The sequence below is a fragment of the Seriola aureovittata genome, chromosome 11 (assembly GCF_021018895.1).
Source record: "Seriola aureovittata isolate HTS-2021-v1 ecotype China chromosome 11, ASM2101889v1, whole genome shotgun sequence".
Taxonomy (NCBI): Eukaryota; Metazoa; Chordata; class Actinopteri; order Carangiformes; family Carangidae; genus Seriola; species Seriola aureovittata.
Window position 1 is genome coordinate 27,395,101 of NC_079374.1, and position 22,116 is coordinate 27,417,216.

Sequence of the window (22,116 nt, forward strand, 5' to 3'; positions counted from 1 at the left end):
GAGCCTGTCAGCACGAGAGGCTGCTCGGTGTGTGTGCCGAGCTGCGCTGTACTGAGACGTCAGTGATGTACATGAAATGTTGACGTCATGACAGCGTCATGTACTCAGCACGTTGATGTCAGAGCTTTAAAGTTAGACTCCTCTAGGTCAAGTCCTTCATTTTACTGTGTTCCATACACAATCAATGTATTGTAATTATATTACACTGCTTACATAATTAAAATCCACATACTTTACAGGATACTATACAACACGTTCACCAACAAGTCAAACTGCCTTTGGAGTGTAATTCTGCACCTGTGAATGGTGCCTCCATTTCTACTTCCTACAGATGTGCACAGCATTCTGGGACTTATATCTACGTCAACATCACGTGTTTCAGTATGTAGACATTACAAACTCAGAGCCAGGCTAGAAATAGTGTCAAGTATAGAGTTGTAACACAGGTCTTTTCTTAATTCCCCACAATGTCAAAATGCCCCTCACCCTTCCTGTACTTCCCCTGCTATAACAAGTCAAAATGGCTGCTGTGTGAAAGGCCTGTATTAAATGTGGATTTATTTACATTTTGCATTTTCGTCTGACTCTTCAGGCATTTCTGTATCATTAGGTCCCATATATGCAAGCTCTTATTATGGATGAACATGAATGTAAATGGTTACAAGGACAAGGATGTGATGAGTTTGCTGCCTTCAGGACCTACTGATGTGTACAAGGTTACAGTGGTGTTGTAACTGCAGGGGAAATGGAATGATGCATTATGTCCTCGTCAGACCTCCAAAACAAAATCCACCTCTTTAACCATATCAAAGATTTCTCCTTTATAAAAAAGGAAGGCCCACTGTGAAGAAATGGTCCTCACAACACACATCATGACCCGACCTGTAAAGTGCCGTCAGATAATATGTGTTGTTATTTATAAAAAATAGTTAACACACATCAGAGCTAAATATCATGTATGTGCCATATATCCGGAGAATGTTTCCTCCTCCTCCTCCTCCTCCTCTTCATGTTGTGTCTCACAGGTTCTGATGTAGCCTGCACCATGTGTGTTCTGATAATCAGTTTGTGAGTCTGTGTGTTGGACTGTGAGCTGTCCAGCCTCTAGATCACCTAGTCTCAGAAGGTCTGTCAGAGAGTCTCTTGCATTCTGCTCCTCTTCCTCTTTCTCGCCCGCATCCAGTGCGGCCAGGGTGACTGAGAATAGGTTGATGTTGCCGGAGCTGTCAAACACCTCCTGCTTCATCTCCTCCTCCTTCTCCTCCTCCTCCTCTTTCTCACCTGTGACATGTCCCTGGACTCCAGTCTGACTGTCCTCAGGCATGACAGAAACCTTTGCTTTGGTCTCATCTTCATCAAGTCCCCGATGTGGGATCCCAACTTCATGCTGTGCGTCTGGTACCTCCATCTCAGCTGACAACGTCTTTGTCAGACTCCCACAATCCACTGGTGCACCTAGCTCGCTGTTCATCGGCACATTACCAGAGCCCCAGGGCAAACTTTCCCCTGAGGAAAGCTGTGCGTCTCTGTCCATGTAGACGTTTAGCCCCTCCTCTTCCTCCTCATCTTCATCCTCATTAGGATGTGGCATTGTGGGACTGGTGTGGTTCCTCTGTTTGTCCTTCTCTGAGCTAATGGAGACTGAGTCTGGGATGGTCCTGTTTGGTGTCAGGGTGTAGCCTTGGTTAAGAACCATCTAGAGTGGAAAAAAGGGAACAACAATTTTGATTAAAGACTAGACATCATGTCAGTGAGGGAATATATTGTTGTAATTTGGCTTAACAGAGTCAAAGTTCAAATCTTCAAAGGCATAGTTCAAAATTCTGTTTTTCAAATCTGTGTAGATGGATGGATGATTCTTACGATTATTGCTCTGGGCAACGTTGCCTTCACTTTACAAATGAGTCCAGTGTACTGGAGGCAAAACACAGAGGTCATCAGGAGGCCCAGAAGTATAATCAGAAGAGCAGCAACTATACCTATAACAAAGGGGCCTGAACACACACACACACACACACACACACACACACACACACACACACACACACACACACACACACACACACACACACAGTGTGACCAACACATAGGTCTTTTATTTTAATGCAGGTGCAGGGTGTGTGAGCTCAGGTTATTTCCCACCACTTCTGGTAATACAGTGGTATCTAACTCCAGACGGTATCAGAACCCTTTAATGTATGATAATGAATTCCTTCTGATTCCACTACATATCCAAGTACACCAAGAACCCATAAGACCAGGATTTGGTGATAAGCAAGGATATGAATTTGTAACTAATGTCTATAAGCAGCTGAGTAAATGAAGCATTAATGATGAACACATTACAAAGAGGTCAGAATCAAACAGATGAATAAAGCTGATCTCTGAATGACAAACTGATGACAGTGAAATTGAGCATGTGGTTCAGAGTTACACGGGGGATGATCAACTTCTCTAGGACTTTAAATTAATCCGACATCCACCCTTATCACGGACAGCAGCGTTGACTCAGACCAAACCCTGTTCAGTTGGTCACAAAGCTTCACTTGCGACTCTCCCAGCCAGTTCACGCCCCCAATCTGGGATTGTACTGGAATTGACCTGGGATTGATCTGGGACTGATCTGGGATTGACCTGGAATTAATCTTGGAGTGATCTGGGATTGATGTGGGATTGACCTAGGATTGATCTGGGATTAATTTAGAATTGACGTGGGATTGATCCAGGAGCGATCTGGGATTGATCTGGGAGAGAGGTCTGTGTCCTAACTACACTGCACTTCACACCATGCCCCTTTAGAAACAGTTTCGGTCTCTTAACGTTATATCATAACAATGATGAGCTCTGAAGGCTCAGCTCACCTCTGTGCTCCACAGGTCCCGTAAGGATGCATTCCCAGGTGGAGGGCTGAGTGTTTCCATTCAAACGGATATGTGTGTGCACCTGTACACAGTACTCCATGCCCTCCTGTAGGTTATCAAGAGTAAAACTCTTGTTTCTTGTCTCCAGAGACATCTGCAGTTAGAGGAGAAAAAATATAATTCAAATAATTTCCATTCATCTGTGTTCCCAGCACTCTGAACTGAAACAATGAGAGAGGAGCTGGAAAATATCTGGTTAACCCGTTGTGTTTCAGTTACATACACATGTTTAAAGGTAATGCATTTAATTCAGTACTCCACGTGAACATTCACCCTTTGAGCACTTTATTAGGAACACCTGGTCACCTGCTTATTCATGTAATTATCTAACCAGCCAATCATGTGGCAGCAGCAGATCCAGGTGAGGAGCTTCTGTTGATGAGGGAAAATGTGACTCAGTGACTTTGACAGTGACATGACTGCTGGTCTGAATTTTTGTCAAACTGCTGATCTCCTGGATTTTCACACTCAACAGTCTCTAGAGTTTTTACTCAGAATTGAGCAACAACAAAATCATCCAGTGAGCAGCAGCTCAGTGTTGATGACAGAGGTCAGTGGTCTACGGCTACGGTCACTCAGATAACCACTCTGTACAACTGTACTGAGCAGAGAAGCTTCAGAGTGAACAACACATCCAACCTACAACAGCAGAGACCACATCAGGTTCCACTTCCTGTCACCAAGACCAGAAACCTGAGGCTGCAGTGGACACAGACTCACCACCTGATGGATCTGGATTTGTGCTGAGTCAGCAGATGGTCAAGTCAGAGTCTGAATCCATGGAGACAACCTGCCTTGTGTCAACAGTCCAGGCTGGTGGTGGTGGTGTGATGGTGTGGGGAACGTACCAATCAATCATGGTCTGATTGTCTCAGTCTATCTGAGTATTGTTGCTGACTATGTTCATCCCTTCATGGCCACAGTTCACCATCTTCTAATGGCTCCTTCCAGCAGGATCATGCTCCATGTCACTGTTACATGCCATGGTGTTGTGTGTGCCCTCTGTCCTCCCCTCTTCTCCAACAGGTGACTCAGCACAGCTATCCCTAGTTCCCAATCAGGAGCTGGAGTTGGAAGACGGAGTGGGGAGGCTTGGCCCTCCTTGAGAGAGAGCTGCGTGGAGCTTCAGTGGTTGGTCATTCTGATAGTGATCTTTTCCTTTTTTTGTGGTTATTCTTAGTAAGGATTATCTCCTTTCTCTGTTAGTTTGAGTTACCCAGTGCTACTGCCGGTTTTTCATAATAGTTTTTTTTTGTGAATAAAATCTCAGCTGATGCAGCTGATGAATCAGGGTGGCTGTGGCTCAGGAGGTAGAGTGGGTCCTGCACTAATTAGAGGGTCAGTGGTTCCTTCCTTGGCTCCTCCAGGCCGCATGTTGAAGTATCCTTGGGCAAGATACTGAACCCCACATTGCCCCTGATGGCTGTTCCATCAGTGTTTGAGTGTGATGTATGAGTGTGAGTGAATGGGTGAATGTGGCAATAATTATAAAAGGCTTTGAGTGTTCAGAAAGACTAGGAAAGCGCTATACAAGGGCAAGGAAAGTTTCAACATCTGGTGGATCCAAGAACTGAGGAACTACCCAGTGTTAGTGTGCTGTTCCTAATAAAGTGATCACTGAGTGTAATATTCATACACAATACAGTTGAGAATCAGCAGAAGAAATTTGAGGTGTAACAAAGAGACAAAATAGAGTTTTTACCACTGAATGTCCCTCCCTCCTCCACTTGACAGTGAAATGAACGTCATAGTACTTGTTGATGTCCTCGATCCCTGTGCTACTGTCGGGCTCCAGCAGGGACATGTTCATTTTGATGCAGTTTCCACAACCGGCCAGAGACACTTCTGGAGGACCTATTTTGGCTGGTCACAAGAAAAAAAGCACATTATTTTTTAATTCGGGCAAGTTCTGATTCATTAGACATTTCAGTGTGAAAATCTTTGGTCATAGTGATCCAAGAAAAGGTGAATCAAGGGCAACAGGCCTTGCTGTAGATACTAGAAGACGTTTCATGTCTCATCCCAGAGTCTTCTTCAGCTCTGACTGACTGGTGAGGAGACCGGGTATTTAACTTCTGTGGGCTCATTATCAAGGCCCCTGAATGATGTCACTTGTTTCGTTAGTGCTCCATTGTAGGTGGGGAATAAGTGGTGTCACAGACATCCCCCTCTGCTGAGGGATAGTATTTAGGATGATGTTTCAGACAGGGAGGACAGGTGGTTTAAAAAAAGTGAAGGTCAGAGGAGGAGGTCTACAACACTTATCTCCACCTGCAACACCTTGATAACAAGCCCACGGAAGTTAAATACCTGGTCAGTCAGAACTGAAAAAGACTCTGGGATGAGACATGAAGCTTCTTCCAAATTCTAGAGGGCAAGTCCTGTTGCCCTCAATTCACCTTTTCTTGGATAACTATGACTGTGAGTCCACACAGACAACATGTCATTCAAGACAACGTGCCACTCAGAAGATGCTAATGTTGACATACTGTCTTTGTACGGGGTGAAGCAGATGTTGTGGGACTCTGGAGACAGGGTTTGGTTGTAGGATGCCTGGACACTCAGGTAATACGTCCTTTCATTGTGTAGTTTCAGCTTTAATGATGCTGTTGTTGAGTTCAGAACCTTTCTCCGTTTCTTCCCCTGCAACCTGCAAAGTGAGAAACAGAGGTCAAATTTCATGCTTGTTGTCAGAAGCTGGAGCTCACGTTCAACAAGTGTGATGGCATGTTAAAACTACCCATGAAAAGAAAAGTGAAGTTAACAGTGAATTTGAGACGACTGAGAAATACTCAGTCTTAGAGAAGCAGTAGAGAAATGTGCATGATTTTCAACAAAGAAGAGTTATGAGCCGTTACAACACCAGACAGGCCTGTGCTCTCAGAGTAAAGACCCACAAAATAAAACCATTGCAAACCATTCTATGATGCTACCAGAAATGTGACTGGACAACAAGACTGTGCAGTCAATGAGCATTTTCACCTCCAGCAAGTCTTTACACCCACATATAAGGACTTCATTACACAACAAAAAGGTGTAATTTCACCCATTAAAAGCTGCAGTGAGGAACTTTTACAAATAAATGAACGTCCATCACATCCAAGCTCACTCAGTGCTGGCTCCGCCTCTCAGCTCTAGGTAAATCCCTATGTAATTTTCGGTGACTTTCCCGCACTATGCACTGTTAGTGATGCATTTTGGGATGGGAGGAACCATAGCAACGGAGGCGGAGTAGCAACAGCAGCTGGGTGTATGGAGGAGTTTATGGTGGAATCACCTTGGAAGCATCCAAGAACAGTTTCAGATGCTCTAGATTAAAAAGAAACTCAGTGTTCAGAGGAAGGACTACAGTCTGAACAAGGAAGTGGTGAAGAGATGGACGTGGCTGGTAAAAACTGCAAAAACTTCCACCAGCCAGCTAATGTAGCGGACCACCAGGACAAACAGAGTCGCACTGGTATTAGAGAGCCTGACAGAGAAGGGACTGGACACGGATGTCTCCTTCCTGCTCTTGGACAGGTTGGCATTTGTGAAATATTTGGAATTATACCTAAATAATGAATTGTTGTGTTGGAACCTTCTCTGTTCAACAGTGCTATGTAATTACTCTGACTGCCAGGAGGGGGAGACAAAAGATCCTCACTGCAGATTTAATATAGACCTCTGTACTGTGTGCATGGTCCCGGACTTGATTCATCTAACCTGCCCAGACCCATGACTCTGTGGACCTCTACAGCTAATCTAAGGGTACACCTGTTTTATAAGTTATACCACTGTTTTTACATTCAGAAACACCCATCATTCAGATGACTTCCACATCACTGATTTCCAGATTCCTTCATAAACATGTAGTTTGTGTTATTTTACTTTTTCCAATCACAAACAATGTGCCACATTTTACTCCAGAAGTTCATTACTCATTGCAGTTCAGTAGTTTGACTTGTATACAGACATATTCATAAAGACATGACAGACAGACAGATCCAGTGTACATGAAATAAAAATATCTTCAGATCAAATGTTTGAGACCATATTAATTACCTCTTTCCAAACCCCCTTGTATCAGTGTTGAGGCTGTATACAGATACTGTTAGTCCACATATGTGCAGATGACAAACATGTATAACTGAGTCTGACTGAGAAGTACAGTAGTAATGTACTCGCAAACAGCCTGAGGCAATGTGTCCAAACAACATTTCTTCTATTGTTCCCAGTTAGGAGAGAGTGTCTGTGGCTTCCTCTCCGTGCTTCATGTTGAAAACCTCTGAACTGTTCAGAAAGGTGCTAGTGTCGTCACTGCAGCTCATTTTCAAGCAACCAAGCAGACGGATGGGACTCGTCACCCTGGTAACCAGGACAATGGAGGAGAAGCTTGTTCTGGCTGTTCTTGTTTATGGGATAAAAACAACCACAACAGAGACAGAGCTGATGGACCAGACTCTGACTGCTGCTGTCTGATCCTGTCACCAAAACACACACACAGCAAACCGTGTCCCAGCACTTAGATCTTCCTCAGTCCTACCTTCATTCAACATATTGAAGTTTCTGATTGAACTAACTCCATTAGGAGTAAATGAACTTCATTCTGGTGTACTTTCCTATAGGCCACTAGGCCAGGTCTGACACGCCTGTTTGTTTAGGTCCAGATTGAACATCCTCAGTCTCAGTTTCAATATGTGTCAATATTTGAAATCAGACAAGGAAAGAAAATATTTAAATAAACCACTGCAGTGGTTATAAACTGTGTAAATTAGGGAACTACGGTTGGCAGTGATGTCCCTCCCCTCTAATCAAGATTTTCATCTGAACGATGCAGCGAGTGAGTCAGTGTTCAGTCAAAGGTTCTCAGTTATAGTCAAAATATGAGTAAACCTGCAAAAGCAGATGTGTTTCTTACAGGAACACAAACAAACTTTAAACTGACATATTATCAAGTAGTTTACATGATGAAGTTGGCAGTACACAGTTGCTAAATCATATTCACTACCTCTGTCAGAAAGCTGTTGGTGCTGAGCAAGTAGAGCATAACAGCAGCTCACACATGTAGTTTAATTTTCCTAAAGTCCTAAAACAGCAGGACCTGGAGTTTTCAGCAAATGTAACTCAAACTGGAGGATATAGAGCATTTGTTCACGACTATTTTTAGCAGAAAATTAATCCACATCTGCTGTCACCTGGTGCAACAGTGAAGCTCTGTGGCTCAGAGGAGTAAGACCAGACTTAGACACACACATTACTTATTAGTGGATAGTGACAGTGAAGATGTGACCAACACTTTAGAAACATTATCATATTATTGTTTCAAGTCAAATCCAGTCATGAAATAAGTCATGTGTATTCATTTCTGTCAGTGTAGGCAGTGTGATTAATGAGTTGTGAAACTTCACAATGACAAAACAAAGACTGGATCATGTGGAACTGAAAGTCAAATAAGTGCATCTCAATCCCTGGTTCCTCTAAAAGCATTAGCCGGCCTCTCTGTGGTCACAGCTGCTTCACACACACTGGATGGAAACAAACAACACTGTGACACGACGCCTCAGCCACAGTCAGATCTTCCATCAAAGCAGGCTCTCAGGTCAACCACAGATTATAACACAGACCCAGTTCTGACTGTGAACGTGACCATCAAAGGATGCTGTCGATCCTGGGGTTCAGACAGGCTGATATGATCATGTGAATTCGCACTGATGTATATCAAATATATTCATTTTACATGTTTGTTTATATAGGAAAAATATCCAGATAGATCTTTGTAAACTTAAGTGTGTAACTGCACAGGTGTGATATCCAGTGGACTGCAGAGTAACACCAAGGATAAGAAGTTAAAATGAGATGGTTTAGCTTTTATCAGCATTTTTCTACATGACTACATGAAATGTGGCAGGAATAGCCTGTAATCCCCCACAAGTACAGAACAAAAACTATCTGTACTCATGGTCCACTTACTCATTGTTCTAGAGCTATAGACCATATCACAGGGTCTTCATCAGCAGATTAAGTTTGCTCAGTTGATCTAAACCAGGGATGGCCGGACCCGGCCCGATTGAACATCACATCCGGCCCGTGGGTTGATATGGGAGAGCATCTTTTTTTAAATTTAATTTAATGTTTTATTTTTTTATTTTATTTTATTTTTAAATCTAATGTTTTATTTTTATTTAAATCTAATGTTTTATTTTTATTTAAATCTAATGTTTTATTCTTTATTTTAATTTTCGTTGAACCCGTCAGTTGCATAGACTGCCTGGTGTCACTCTGAGCCCGGAGCGGGAGACAAACAGCGCAGACAGGTCAGACAGATTAGCTTTAGCTGAAAACAGTGAAAGTGAACTCATCTGACGTACTGCCTCTTCTGTCACTGCACAGGAAATGGTTAGAGATGAAACAGGAAGTTGCTCTTTATACTGTTTATAAGACAGCCAGGGTGATGACTCTGTGCTTTGAATTAATTTCATTTAAAGTTCATCACTCTACATGTGAAGGTTTGGTTAATTATCATTCATGCTCCCTGAGAGGACCGGCTCATTACATAACCTGTAGTTAACAAACACCTTACAGAAATAATGAGCAGGTTGTATTGACCTCCTCTCATCCTCTATATTATGTTGGTTTATTTTCATCTTTCATGTTTTTGTGGTTGATTTATTCTTTTTTAACCTTATTTATCTCAAGGAACAAGGAGTGAGTTCATTTATTTTGATGGTTTATTTCTTATTGTCATCTGTGCTTTGCCAAAATAACTCTGTCTGAAAATGACAAGAGATATTGTTTAATAAAAAAAAATAGTTTTCTAATGTTAATGTCAAAATGCAAGAACTCTGCCTGAATAAAATAAAATAAGTAAAAAACATCAGTTAAATTTAATATTATTATCTATTCGTTTTGACCATAAATTCTGTATTTGACAGTTTGTATGTTGGGTGCTTAGAAATGTACAGAATGTACAGACTCCACAGACTGACGGAACAGAGAGAAAATGGCATCAGGCTCAGAGTTGTGGTAGAAAGTGAGACAGATAACAAGATGGTGGAGAGGGAAAGTACCTCTTGAAGATATTGTACTCTGTTCCTGGTGGGGTGCCTGGTGCAGGGTCCCAGCGCAGTACATGCTGGAAGTTGACAGAGTTGACAGTCACATTGACTGGAGCAGGAAGGGAACCGAGCACTGTGTGAGCAACAAGGTAACAGGTCATCAGTACAAAGACACACCTGGCAGGGCAGCCGCAGCAGTGAGGTGTGTTCAGGAGAATAGTATCTGAGCTATTCAGCTGCCCAATAAACACTGAACCTGTTCACTCACCAGAGTGAAGCAGCGACATCAGGAACAGACCCGGGGGGAAACAGTTCATCCTGTCGCAGTGACACCGCTCCAGCTTCAGTCTGTTCACTGTCTGCAAACAGAGAGCAGTGGTGTCCACTGTGAACTTTATAAAATAATAATATAAATAATAACAAAAATATTAATAATTGTATCAAATTCCTACGTGTTGTGTTAAACTGTTGTACCTGATCACTAAATGTATGAGACATGTAGAGTTAGAGTACAGAGGTCGGTGTCCTGAGCTCACTGTCAGCAGGTTTACAGTCAGTCAGCCTGTTGCTCCCTGACAGGACGTTACTTTGTAACTCAGACTCAGGCTTTATCAGAAACATGAACACACGTCCTTCAACATGATGTCAACAGTTCATGGACTCACCGACTCTCACAGCCCGCGACAGTCGCTCCAGTGTCCGGGAAACAAAACCGAAATACTCTTTTCAGTATTCGGTTTTCAGTGGCTCGAAGTCGGAGACGACTGTTGATCTGTCAACACTCGGGATAAGAATGTGACGTTACAGCATACGCAATATACCGCTACTTCCTGTGTCACCTTCAAAGTAAAAGTCTTACTGTCGAACAGATTTTAATAGTGTCAGAGTGAAGTACAGGAGAAATTTATAGTAGTATGCCTTGGTTTATCTCAGTTATGAACTCATTCATGTACAGTCTTTGATTACTCTTGCTATGATTCAATAGCTTCCCTGATGGACCACTTTTAGTGATTGTAATTATCTGTAAATTTAATCCCATTCATGTCTGTGTTGAACAGGACAAAAACAGTAACTATGGGGCTGAATTACATGCATTATCAAATCATACTGCAATTATTTTTGGCAGATATTGCAATATGAGTCATGATTTCATTTCATTTTCACAACAAAACATAAAACATTTATGATTTTTGTTGAGTATTGTAGCAAACAACCAAAACTTCCTTTATGTCTGGAGAATATAATTTGTAGGCTGGACTCTCAGACTCTCACATTTTCAAAAGTCTCCTGGGTGACAGGCGCCGGGCGGTTACAGGGATACTGACAAGCCCCCGGTTGAGCTCCACTGTGTTGGAGTTCTCGCCGGGGAAGTAAGAGGGTCACCTAGGGGTAAGGCTCTGACTGTTGTGTGTGCTTATGCACCGAACAGCAGCTCAGGGTATCAGGCCTTTTTGGAGGCTCTGGCCGGTGTCCTATAAAGAGTTCCACCTGGGGACTCTATAGTTCTGCATGAGAACTTCAACAGTCGTGGGCAACGATGGAGCATCATGGATTGGCTTGATTGGGAGTGTTGGAGCTATTTGTTATTTTTGTAATATTTAATTACTAATTATTTATTAGTTATTTTTTTGTTGTTTAGTTTTGAGGAATACACCTTTAGTTTGCTTATAACATTTAGTATTATTTGAGTACTTATTAATGCTTTTATTTTGAAGGTACTGGGTAGCTGAGGCGCACTAGGTGAATTTACATATAGGGGTATGCAGGTATAGGTGAGCCAGGGACCTGGGAGGGTTTACGGTTTTTTACCAGGGCAAGAGAGGCGGCAAATGCCATTGTTCTTTGTTTGTTTGTTTGTTTGTTTGTTTGTTTGTTTGCCAATGGAGAAATAAACCAAAGAAACTTCATTTTTGCTTGGACAATGGATTTTGTTTTTTTTGTTTTTTCCTGCGTAAATTAATTTCCTAGGTGTCTCAGTGGCCGTTTGATTTGATTTTGTCTTATTTGAGGGTTTTTGATATTTAGATTTTTGATCATTAAATTGAGGACAAATAACCATTACATAAAGTAAAAAAAAACCCTAAAGTGAAGATTTTGTGGATGGACTTTGTGTAAGCTTGGATATTGGATCGCTTATACTGAAAGAGGCTGGATTGAAAAAGTACGTCGGAGTTGGAAAGTCTCTAGCCGACGGACACCGCACAAAACTACCCAACAGCATCGGTAAGCAAAGGATTTCTTTGAAGGCTGTATTGGAAAACGGCTTATCGGAGTGTTTGATTCATTGCTTTACTGGATGAATATTGGGAGTTTGAAAGTTTTTTGGACTTTGAATAACACGCCTATGTTGCGCAATACCTCAATGGTCAGCCACACCTACTTTCATTCATAAAAATCTCTGATGTGGAGTTGTACGTGTGTCACAAAACGATATCCCTGTATGTTCTGAGAAATTAAAGGATATTCAAAAGGATTTGATGCGGATAAAATGTCCGAGGTTGCAGCCAAAGCCAATGACTCTGTGTCCGTGCTCTCAAAACGCAGCATTAAGTTTACCTCAACGGGTCTGTCATTATATTTAAAAACGTGTCAACAAAAGAGGTCTTTGAAATGCAAACAAGTAAAGAGGAACATGGATCAAATGCGGGACTTGATGGAATCCACTGACAATGTGAACTCAGTGCAATCTGAGCTGAGTAAATGTATCAAGTGCTTTGAGGAAGCCAATGACATGCACGAAGCTATTCTGAATCTGAATTTGCCAGAGGATGAAGTGAAACGGCAAAATACATATTTTCATGCAAAAAAGTCCATGATTTCTGATTTCATTGAAAATGTAAAGGTTTGGTTATCTGATGCTGGTCACCCATATGTGCAATCTAATGGCAATGATATTGAACATGCTGATAACTTAAGTGAGGCTGCTGATGAAATTAATCCTGAAGACAGTGCTTCCAATGTTTCATGTCAAGAGGAGAAGCATTCCAGAACACATTCAAAGTTATCTAAAGCATCATCCACGTCATCTGCAAGAATAAAGACAGAAGCTGATAAAGCAGCACTTATTGAGCGCATGGCTGCATTAAAAAAACATCTATTGGAAGCAAAAGAGGAGGAGCTCAGAAAGGAAAAGGAACAGTTTGCTCTGGAAACTGAACTTGCTGCCGCCAATGCAAAACTACATGTGTTGGAAATCAATTCAAAGTGTGGCTCTATAGGATTGGATGGAATGAGCTCATATTTGGAAAGGAATCGGACTGGTGCTCAAGGAACAATACGGCTGAATCCCCATGCTGATGACTTTGTTCCAGAAAAGGAAGCTGCAAATAATATTCAGAGTAAAGCTCACAGTGAGGCTCAGGCTGTCACTGTCAGACCTAAACATGTGGCAATAACACAAACTGATATCAGACCATCACTAACAACTAATACCCAAGTGAATGTCAGGCCTGACAGCGGCCCAGTAGGCCTAATGAGTCAAACTCAAACAACACAAATGGTTCCTGATACTCTGAATCTAGCCAGCAACAGTAACCCCTGCAATGATATTGTGAACATCATGCAAAGACAGAATGACATCACCGCATTGTGGGTGCAGCAAAATTTAGCATCTGCTCTGTCAATGAGAAACATTCCTGTATTTGATGGCGACCCTCTTCAGTTTCAGTCCTTTATGAGATCCTTTGAAAATTGTGTAGAAGGAAAAACTAACAATTTCAGTGATTGCTTGTCTTTTTTGGAGCAGTACACCAGGGGGCAGCCCAGAGACCTTGTCAAGAGCTGTCAACATCTACCCCCAAGTATGGGATACCAAAGGGCCAAATCCCTTCTTGTGGAGCATTTTGGCAATGAACATAAAATTGCTTCAGCTTACATGGAAAAAATCCTGAACTGGCCTCCCATTAAAGCAGAGGATGTACAAGCATTGCAATCTTTTTCCCTGTTTCTTCGAGGTTGTTCCAATCTAACACAGCAGATAATGTACATGAAGGAGTTGGACATGTCCTGTTCTGAAGGCTGCATGACAGAGCAGGTGACATAGCCAGGTCCAACCACTAGGAGCGCTGTCGCGCTCAATAGGGCAGAGTGCCACCGCTTGTGAGAGGGAGAAAAGGAGACTGACGACGGTGAGACGTGTGTGGCCAGTAGAAGAAAGTTGTGTTGCTACTTTGTAACAGTTGATCTGCAGTTTGTGGTTCAGTGTGCGTCCAGAGAAACGTAAGTTACATTGTTTATTCGCTGGACGGATGTTGCATTGTTGTTATATTTATCTGTATATATCTGTTAACTGAGGTTATATTTGGGGCTCTAGTGTGTATTTCTAGCGGTGTTAGCTTCCATTGCTAACGTAAATGCTACTGACCGTTCCTTTGTCAGTCAGTTAAATGTGTGATGTTAGTAATTATATATATATATATATATGATTCCTTCTCTATAGGATGTTTCATATTCCCATGCTAAGGATAATTATATTATAGCATTACTGTGGATTGTGTGCTATAGTCAAGCTTATTGTGAGTTGTTTATTAATGGCTTTATTGTTTGGTTTATTTCAGAACCACACACACACCCCCACACACATCAACCACCCACCTTCAACACATCTGTATGCTGTCTACACCATTAAAGCACCATAAAGAGGATTGACTGTCTCCTGCTTCATTCTTCACCACTAAGTCTTGGGGGAACTTTATAGACTGCGTTCTAACAGACGCACACTCTGCGATTACAAACTAGAGAAGCCAGTCTACTAACTTAAGCCTCCGTCACATGCCATCCAATCTCAAAAAGATCATGATGAAGTTTCCTTATAAATTACGGGAAAAGTGGAGGAATGTTGCATGTGATCTGCAGGAGCAAAATGGATGCAGAGTAATGTTCACTGACCTTGTGACCTTTGTTGAGAAACAAGTCAAAATAGTCTCTGATCCACTTTTCGGTAATATTCAAGATCTGCCACCTGTTAGCCGCAGCAAAGCCCCCAATGCCAGTCACACAAAGCAAAGGAGATATGGAAGCACTTTTGCCACCAGTGTCACTGCAGTGAAAGAAAGAGATAAAATCTACATGGACAATAACATCAAGTCCTCTTCTGCCCAAAGCGACCTCAAATGCTGTTTATTTTGCAAACAAACCAGTCACTCTCTGGATGAATGCTCACAGTTCAAGTTGAAGATGCATCGGGACAAGATAAGTTTCATAAAAGAAAATGGAATTTATTTTGGTTGCTTGAAAGTTGGTCACACAAGCAAAGACTGTAGGAGTCGTTTGGTTTGTATTGTGTGTAACCAGAAGCATCCATCAGTCCTTCATATTCAGGAAAGGGATAAAGGTACATCCTTAAAACACGTGCAAGTATCTGTGAGCCCTCCACTGAGTGTTTCTCCTGGACCTTCTCAGACATGTGGAGCCATAGGGGCCGGTGATGAGGATGATGCTGTTTTTTTCCATTGTTGCAGTACAGGTTAAATGCCAGATGAGTGATGAAGTTGTGCAAACATATGCTTCTTTAGATCCTGGGAGTTCAGGTACATTCTGCACCATCAATCTGGCAAGGAGACTGGGCCTGAGAGGCAAACCAGCCAACATTTTATTGAGAACCATGGGTCAGAGGAAAATTGTGAGTACCACTGTACTGTCTGGCATGGACATGAATGATTTTATTGAGTTACCAAATGTTTTGACTCAGGAGACTATGCCAGTGTCAAGACTGAACATTCCACAGCAAGAGGATATAGTAAAATGGCCTTATCTGAGGAACATAAAACTTCACAATCTGGATGCAGAGGTTGATCTGCTCATTGGTACAGATGCTCCTAAAGTGATGGAACCTTGGGAGCTGATTAACAGCCAAGGTGAGGGACCATACGCAGTCCGAACAAGAGTTGGCTGGGTAATCAATGGACCACTTCGGGGTGGAAACAGCAGTGGAGTCAAGACAGGCTGTTCTGCTGTTACGACTAATCGTATCTCTGTGGAACATCTGGAAGAGATGCTTATCAGTCAATATAATCATGATTTTAATGAAAAAACATCAGTGGAGCAATTGGAAATGTCAAGAGAGGACATTAAATTCATGAATATAGTGCAAACTACAACAGAACTGAAAGGTGGACACTATTGTGTTGACTTACCCTTCAGAGAAGAAGCCACTGCCTTACCAAATAATCGCTGTGTGGCAGAGCAGCGGCTTGAAGGCCTGAAGAGGAAATTTGAGAGAGATGTCAAGTACAAGGAGGAGTACACTTCATTTCTCAGTGACATGTTGACTCAAGGTTATGCTGAAATGGTACCCACTGCTCAGTTGGAACAAAATGATGGAAAAGTGTGGTACATCCCCCATCATGGAGTACATCACCCTACCAAAGGAAAATTAAGAATTGTATTTGACTGTGGGGCCATATACAAAGGAACATCACTGAACCAGCAGCTTTTGCAGGGGCCAGATCTCACCAACTCTCTCATCGGAGTCCTCATTCGGTTCAGGAAGGAACCTGTTGCAGTCATGGCAGATATCCATGCCATGTTTCATCAGGTACGGGTACCTGATAAGCATGTGGATTTCCTCCGATTTCTTTGGTGGGCCCAGGGCAACTTTGACCAAGAACCAGCAGAATACCGCATGAGGGTACATTTGTTTGGAGCTGTATCGTCCCCAAGTTGCGCTAATTATGCCTTGAGGAGAACGGCAGAGGATAATGCATCTGAGTTTCCTCCTGAAACAATCAGCACAGTCAACCATAACTTTTATGTAGATGACTGCCTGAAGTCCACAGCCTCAGAAGGAGATGCCATTCAACTTGTGAAGAACTTGACTGCACTCTGTCACAAAGGTGGATTCAGTCTCCAAAAATGGGTGACGAACAGCCATTCTGTGTTGGTGTCAATCCCAAATGCCATCAGAGCGACAGAGATGAAGGACCTGGATTTGGACACAGATCAGCTTCCTGTCGAAAGAGCGCTTGGACTGAAATGGTTTGTGGAGTCTGATAAGTTTATGTTCAGGATTTCAGTGCAGGAACGGCCGCAGACCAGGAGAGGAATTTTGTCTGTGGTTAGCTCGCTGTATGATCCATTAGGATTTTTGGCTCCTTTCACTATGTCAGCCAAGTTAATGTTGCAGGAGCTCTGCAGAAGAAACCTGAAGTGGGATGAACAAATTTCCCCCTCCTTTTCCAAGCAATGGGCTGATTGGCTGAGTGACCCCCAAAGGATGAGTGCATTCCCAGTGGAACGCTGCATTAAACCTCATGACTTTGGAACATCTGTGACAGCACAAATCCATAATTTTTTTGATGCCAGTCAAGCTGGTTATGGTACAGTGTCTTACTTGAGACTGGAAGATGGTGATAATGTGCATGTGTTGTTTCTTGTGGGGAAAGCCAGAGTTGCTCCTCTGAAGCAAATCACCATTCCTCGTCTGGAGCTCACAGCAGCAGTTCTCGCTGTCAGAGTGGATGCAATGCTTCAAAAAGAGCTACAGTGGCAGCTGGAGAGGTCGGTGTTTTGGACTGATAGCACGACCGTCCTCAAGTACATTTGTAATGAATCTAGATGTTTCCATACCTTTGTTGCCAACAGAGTCTCTGTTATTAGAGAAGCTACAGATGTTGGCCAGTGGAAGTATGTGGGCACCAAGATCAATCCTGCAGATGAAGGATCACGTGGATTGAGAGCTGATGAATTTCTCACAAGTGGAAAATGGATTAAAGGCCCAGAATTCCTCTATTTGTCAGAGAGTGAGTGGCCTGTATGTGACTTGGAGCGAGCTGTGATTCCTGCTGATGACCCGGAGGTCAAAAGAGAATCAGCAGTGTATGCCATTGTCAAGCACCCAGAAGATCCCACAGATCGCCTCATTCACTACTTCTCATCATGGAGGAAACTTAAAACATCTGTTGCCTGGTTCCTCAAGCTTAAAAGAGTTCTTTTGCTTTTGAGCCTGTGGCAAGGGTAGGGTGGATGCTCGCACTCAGATGTCAAATATGTTTGAGAAATTTATATAGTTGCACAACAACGCCACCCTGGGAATTTCACCCAGGGAAATTCGGTTCTAACTACTAGACACACAGGTTCCTTCTATTCATTTGGCATGAGACATGGTTTGAGGTATAAAAATATATATTTTATTACAATTGGTTAAAATAATTAACAATCAAAATCATTCACACCAAAAAAAAAAGGCAACTAGTCAGGAGCAGAGGCTTACCAGGTGGACAGGTACTAGTGAATGGGGAGTGGTTCACCCAAAATAAATAAATAGAAATGAATCACCCACCCACACACACACACTTTGAAGTAACCACCACCGGGGAGCACAGCACATCAAATGAGGGGGACACCACCACCAGTCACCGACGCCACCACCACCGGCCTCTGACGACTGAAACAAAAATAAAATATTAGGAGAGTTGCAACTCAAAACAAAAGAAATTAACAATTAATGGGCAAGTTAAACCTAGAAAACAGATGTACAACTAACAAAGAAAACTTAAATGTCCAAATGATAACTGCCCAATAGAAATCGAAGCAAAACAATTCAAAGAAAGTACACAATTCAAAATATCGTTTAAGACAGGAAAAACAAAGGAAATCTAATTAACTAAATCAAAAGAAACACAAAGAAAAGAAACAAATTAACCTAAGCAATTAACCCAAATTCAAATCATACAAACCACACCTCACTCATACAATCAAATCGATAAAAGGGAAAATCCAGCTCGGCACAAGCATGCCATGCAGAGGTACTGTGGGGGAACCTCAAGGCTCCAGGTAGCCTGCAGCAACGAGTCTTATTTTGAAAAGCTGATAGCTTTAAAAAGGTCAGTCGAAAGCTGCAACCGCCAAAACGCCACCCAAGCAGCAAGTAAAACAGCAGCAAAGCAGGCAAAAGCAGGAAGCAAGCTGGAAGTAGAAGTGGAGACAAAGCAGCAGCCGTCCGATCTGTGGTTTCGCCTAACCAAAATATATTATTAGCACTGTTCAATTAACTGAGAATGATGCAGTTGCAACAGAGACAAACATACCTTCAGCAGAATGTGGATACTCATACAGGAGGGAGGACGAGAGGGACAAATCCGGACATCAGCATTTCCTACGACCACACTAGCATTAGCTGTCGGAATGCAAATACTATGATGCAGAGAGAGAGAACACTTACCACGCCAAACAGGAGCATACAGGAGCGACAGAGCAGCACACACAGCGGGACGCACGCCGTGGTAAAAAAAGGAAGCCGGCCTTCTACCGGAAGTGAATTGGAAAGCGAAAGAGCAGGGGAGAGGGCCGTCTTAAAAACGGGCCCCTGCTCACGGATAGGCTATCAGGCCATCAAGTTGCGTTCAAGGTGCATTAGGTGCAATGCATAGACTATGCTTCCACAAGCCAAAGGAGAAAAGAGCTCAAAGTTTCTGTTGAACAGAAACTTCAGAGCTTCAAAGCCACACTTGGAGGAAAGATTCTGACTCCAGAAAGTTATGATGAGGCAGAAAGTGCAATATTTCGTTTTGTTCAGAAGCACAGGTTTGAAAGGGAAATTGCTTCACTGACACGTGGCTCGGATAACATCTCCAAGGACAGTCCACTGTACAAGTTAGACCCTATACTAGAGGATGGTATTCTCAGAGTTGGAGGTCGCTTGCGTAAGTCGGCGTTACCATCTGAAATAAAGCATCCAGTTATTCTTTTAAAAGATCTGCATGTTTCCCAGCTTATTTTACATCATATCCATCAACAACTAGGACACGCTGGTAGAAATCACATGTTGCACAGGCTTCGACAGAGATATTGGATAATTAATGCCAATTCTGATACAAGAAGGACAATTACAGAATGCACAGTGTGTAGAAGGTACAGAGGAAAACTGGGAGAGCAGAAGATGGCAGACCTACCTCAGGAGAGGGTAATGCCAGACAAGGCTCCCTTTGTTGGAGTGGATTATTTTGGCCCCCTGGAGGTCAAGAGGGGAAGGAGCCTTTTAAAGAGGTATGGAGTGCTGTTCACTTGCCTCACCAGTCGTCAGTGCACTTAGAGGTGGCACATACCCTTGATACTCACTCTTGCATTAATGCTGTGCGGAGATTTGTTTGCAGAAGAGGTCCTGTATCAAGTTTGAGGTCTGACAATGGCACACATTTCACTGGAGCCAGCAAGGAGTTGAAGCAAAGTCTTGCTGCTTTGAATAATGGGAAAATTCAAGGTGCTTTGATTCAAGATGGCATTAAGTGGAGCTTTAATACACCAGCAGCCTCACATCAAGGTGGTATTTGGGAGCGTCTAATTCGTTCAGTAAAGAGCATGCTCTCTTCTGTTGTTGGACAGCAGGTGTTGGATGATGAGGGCCTGCAGACGCTGTTTTGTGAGGTGGAGGCCGTACTGGATGACAGACCGATCACAAATGTCTCCGATGACCCCAATGACCTTGAGGCCCTAACACCAAATCATATTCTTTGGCTAAAAGGAAAACCCATCTTTCCACCAGGACTCTTTGAGCAGAACGACCTGTATGCTAAGAGAAGATGGAAGCAAGTACAGTACATCGCAGAACTATTTTGGAAAAGATGGGTATCTGAGTACTTACTTGTGATGCAGGAAGGACAAAAGTGGACAAGGCCAAGAAGGAACTTCTCTCCAGGAGATATTGTCATCATTGCTGATGCTACGGCTCCAAGAGGATCCTGGATGATGGGCCGAATTCTGAGTACCAAATCTGATGCCAGAGGATTGGTCCGTTCTGTGTGCCTCCAAACTAAAACCAGTGTCTTGGAGAGGCCTGTAACGAAGATCTGCCTGCTCCTGGAGGCCACAGTGTAGGATCATGGACATTATTCTTTCTCTCTTACTATTCTGTCCTCTATCTGTGTTTTTTTTTTTTCTTTCCTAACAGCTTTCCGGAAGAAGACAGATAAATCTTTATCGTAGAGTTAGGGAGAGATAAAGAGAATAGCTCCCTTGTAGAAATAAATGTAATTGTGAGTTTATATTCTTCACAATTAGGGGCCGGGATGTTGGAGCTATTTGTTATTTTTGTAATATTTAATTACTAATTATTTAGTTATTTTTTGTTGTTTAGTTTTGAGGAATACACCTTTAGTTTGCTTATAACATTTAGTATTATTTGAGTACTTATTAATGCTTTTATTTTGAAGGTACTGGGTAGCTGAGGCGCACTAGGTGAATTTACATATAGGGGTATGCAGGTATAGGTGAGCCAGGGACCTGGGAGGGTTTATGGTTTTTTACCAGGGCAAGAGAGGCGGCAAATGCCATTGTTCTTTTTTTGTTTGTTTGTTTGTTTGTTTGTTTGCCAATGGAGAAATAAACCAAAGAAACTTCATTTTTGCTTGAACAATGGATTTTGTTTTTTTTGTTTTTTCCTGCGTAAATTAATTTCCTAGGTGTGGCCGTTTGATTTGATTTTGTCTTATTTGAGGGTTTTTGATATTTAGATTTTTGATCATTAAATTGAGGACAAATAGCCATTACAGGGAGGAACAACCTCCCTGATCTGAACCTGAGTGGTGCTTTGTTATTGGACTTCTGTGCTAGTCATAGTTTGGTACCTCATGAATATACTTACCAGAGCACCTTGGGCCAAAGATTGATGATCGACTTTGTGGTCATATTATCAGATCTGTATCAACATATGTGTTGGAAACTTGGCTGAAGAGAGTGGCAAAGCTGTCAACTGATCACCACCTGGTGGTGAATTGGATCAGATGCCGAGGGATGGCTGCTGGACAGACCAGGCAAACCCAAACATGTAGTGAGGGTGAACTGGGCCATGTTCAAAGCCTCCATTGCAGAGGCAGGTAGGTAGGGGCTGTGTTCTGAAGATCATCGGTCTGTCGAGGCGGCAACCTTAGACCAGCAGTGAAGGAAGCCTTCAAGCTGAAGAAGGAAGCCTTTTGGGCTTGATTGGCCCAGGGGTCTCTGAAACAGCAGGCAATGTGGGTGGAGCTCCAGGAGGCTATAGAGGATGACTTTAATGGAAGTTCTGGCAAACCATTCGGCAGCTCAGGAAGGGGAAACAGGGTACATGATGCTGTTAATATAAGTCAGTGATAGAAAGTGAAGTTAATTTCCTCAGGTTCTGTACTGTAGTACAGATCTGAGGTGTTTTTAGTTTATTCTTTTATCCTCTACATTTCAGAGAGAGTGTT

General features: G+C 42.6%; 1 protein-coding gene across 2 annotated transcripts; it reads right to left on the minus strand.

The window, feature by feature from the left end:
* Positions 1-540: 540 nt before the first annotated feature.
* On the minus strand, positions 541-10,747 carry crfb1 (cytokine receptor family member b1). 2 transcript variants are annotated; one of them, XM_056389631.1, is made up of 8 exons: positions 10,621-10,747; positions 10,224-10,314; positions 9,968-10,088; positions 5,411-5,571; positions 4,624-4,784; positions 2,862-3,015; positions 1,864-1,994; positions 541-1,696 (listed from the first exon to the last, which is right to left on the minus strand). In XM_056389631.1, the coding sequence occupies exons 2-8, from the start codon at positions 10,270-10,272 to the stop codon at positions 953-955; spliced, it is 1,521 nt and encodes a 506-aa protein (XP_056245606.1). In that variant the 5' UTR covers positions 10,273-10,314; positions 10,621-10,747; the 3' UTR covers positions 541-952. The 2 variants fall into 2 exon arrangements, with proteins under 2 accessions (XP_056245606.1, XP_056245605.1); XM_056389630.1 differs by lacking the exon at positions 10,621-10,747 and adding an exon at positions 10,430-10,593.
* Between the last annotated feature and the right edge of the window lie 11,369 nt (positions 10,748-22,116).